Source organism: Manacus vitellinus, unplaced genomic scaffold (assembly GCF_001715985.3).
Source record: "Manacus vitellinus isolate BGI_N305 unplaced genomic scaffold, ASM171598v3 scaffold_32_pilon, whole genome shotgun sequence".
NCBI classification, from domain to species: Eukaryota; Metazoa; Chordata; class Aves; order Passeriformes; family Pipridae; genus Manacus; species Manacus vitellinus.
Genome location: NW_021940460.1, coordinates 9,114,670 through 9,116,984, shown reverse-complemented (window position 1 = coordinate 9,116,984; position 2,315 = coordinate 9,114,670). Strand labels below are relative to the sequence as shown.

At 48.4% G+C, this 2,315-nt stretch overlaps 1 protein-coding gene across 1 annotated transcript in view; it reads left to right on the top strand.

Moving 5' to 3' along the window:
• Positions 1-821: 821 nt before the first annotated feature.
• The window catches only part of TBX2 (T-box transcription factor 2), a 4,825-nt gene continuing 3,331 nt past the window's right edge, over positions 822-2,315 (top strand). The window contains exon 1 of the mRNA XM_029961302.1: positions 822-1,772. Within this exon, the coding sequence (XP_029817162.1) occupies positions 1,225-1,772 (548 nt within the window). The 5' untranslated portion in view covers positions 822-1,224. The remainder of the gene's footprint in view (positions 1,773-2,315) is intronic.

Genomic DNA, 2,315 nt, shown 5'->3' with positions numbered 1-2,315 from the left:
TTTTTCCACCTCCTCTTTTTATTTTTTCCTCTCTCTTTTTTATATTTTTTTTTTCTCCTCCTCTCTTTTTATTTTTTCTCTTTAGGCAGGAAACAGCGTCTTTGTTAAATAATACATTGCAAGGTTATTTATAGCCAGCAAGGTAAATCGATAGAGAAGGAGTCTAAAAAATACGGGTTTTTTTGTACTGGTTAAAAACTGGTTTGATTCAGCGTTTTTAACGGTTCGCCTCCTTCAATTAAAGATTTCTGGTATCTGTCGTTGTCCAAAATCCGGACTGTGTTAAATCTGGGAGATGAGGGTTTAGCCAGTGCCCATCTGGTCGGAGAGGGATGATTATTTTTTTTTAAAGGAATGCAGATTTGCACGCCTCAATGAGACTTTTTGCACCATTTTCATGATAAATCCCGTCTAGATTATATCAATATAACAGCGATCCGACAGTTCATCAGCAGGTGATTATCGCTTGGGTTAAGAGGAAAAAAAAAAAAAAAAGAGGGGATTTTTTTTATTACCTTCTAAACCAAAATGAAGTGATAATTATTTAGCCATTTGGCCGACATTCTTTGACAACAATTACTCAAGCTTTCGCCGTTCCTCTACCAGTTCTGGGCGATGAATTCTGCATTTCAGTCCGACCACAGCAGGTTGGGGAATTATTTAAACGCTATCAGGCAGGAAAACAGGCAGCGAGGGGCAGAGGGGTCGGAGCCGCCCCAGGGGCGCGGCTCGGGGAGGGGGGGATGATTCCGGCGCTTCTGAAAATCCCCAGCCAAATTGCGGGAAACTCGGGTTTAAAAGAAAAAAACAAAACAAACAAAAAACCAAACCGAAAAAATAAAACGAGAGTGTAGAGAACGGCTTTGAGTGTTGGCGAGGCTTTTAGACACCTGACTGGGGAAAAAAAAAAAAAAAAGCGTCTGTTCCTTCTGCAACGTTGCTCCGAGACATAAATTTGCCATGGTTGGTGGTGAAACGCTCCTTTCAGGTCGCAGGCGCTGGCTGGGGCTGGCACCGGCTCCTGCCGCCCCCGACACTAACCCGGAGCCTTTTAACACTATTTTTTTGTGGTGGCGAGGGAGAGTAACTTTTTTTTTTTGTTTTGAGGACGGAAATATGAAAAGCGGGCGAGAAACGCGTCGAAAATTCGCCTCGTTCACAGGGTTGTAATAAAACAGGGAGATCCCTTTTGCTGCTTTATTGCCGTGCTTAACACCCGCAAAGATGCTGCTGTGCCTGCCTTGCCTGACCTCCTTCTTTGGGAGCAGATCCTGCAACGGCATCAACAAAAAAACCAAGAAATCTCCCTCTTTGGCATCCGCCGGCGTTCCATCCTCATGGCGAATTCGTGGGGGTTATTTTTTTGGGTTGTTTTCGGGAGAAAAGGGATTTTTATTTAGGGAGGCGGCCGGGCGCGCGCACGTCCCGCGCACTGTGGGGCTGATGGCAGCCGCGGGCTCTGCTCTCTCGCCCACCCAGACCATCCTGAACTCCATGCACAAGTACCAGCCCAGGTTCCACATAGTCCGGGCCAACGACATCCTCAAGCTGCCCTACAGCACCTTCCGCACCTACGTGTTCCCCGAGACCGACTTCATCGCCGTCACTGCCTACCAGAACGACAAGGTATGGCCGGGCAGCCCCTGCCCTGCCCCTGTGCCCTGTCCCTACCCCTGCTCTCACCCCTGCCCCAACCCTCACCCCTTTATTAGGGTGTATTTACATACATGCGTGTGCGTGAGGATATTTCGGGGCAGAGTGGCCAAAAAGCAGTAGTAGGAGAAAGGTTAAACCCCAAGCCCTCAGAGCAGGGTGCACCCTCGTACTTACTCCTATTATTATCGCTGTTTTTAATACTAATACCAGCATCATTACCAGTATTTCAATTATTACTATTAATAATTTCCTCCTGGGGTTTGTTGTGTCTTTCTGGGCCGTGGGAGTCTTTGCTGCAGGCCCGGGCTGTGGAGAGCAGCACCAGGCCTGGGCAGCCTCACCGAGAAGGTGCCCTGGGCTCTGGAGGAGCCAAAAAATAGAGCCAGATAAGCTAATTTTAGTTGCTTTCGTGATTTAGCAAGTGTCACCCTGTGAGCAACCAGAGCCTGGAGAGCTCGGTGGGGAGCAGAGAGCCTCTGCCGTCCCCCTCCAAGAGTTGTGTGTACGTGTGTGTGTGTTTTAACCCAAAAGCTGACCCCCACCTCCACCCCTGGCTGCTGATGCTAATTGACAGCTCTGTCTGAGGGTCCTGGTGGGCTTGTTTCCCTCGTAAAGTTTATGGCGAAGAGTCACAATCGATTAAAGAGCACTTTGTCTGC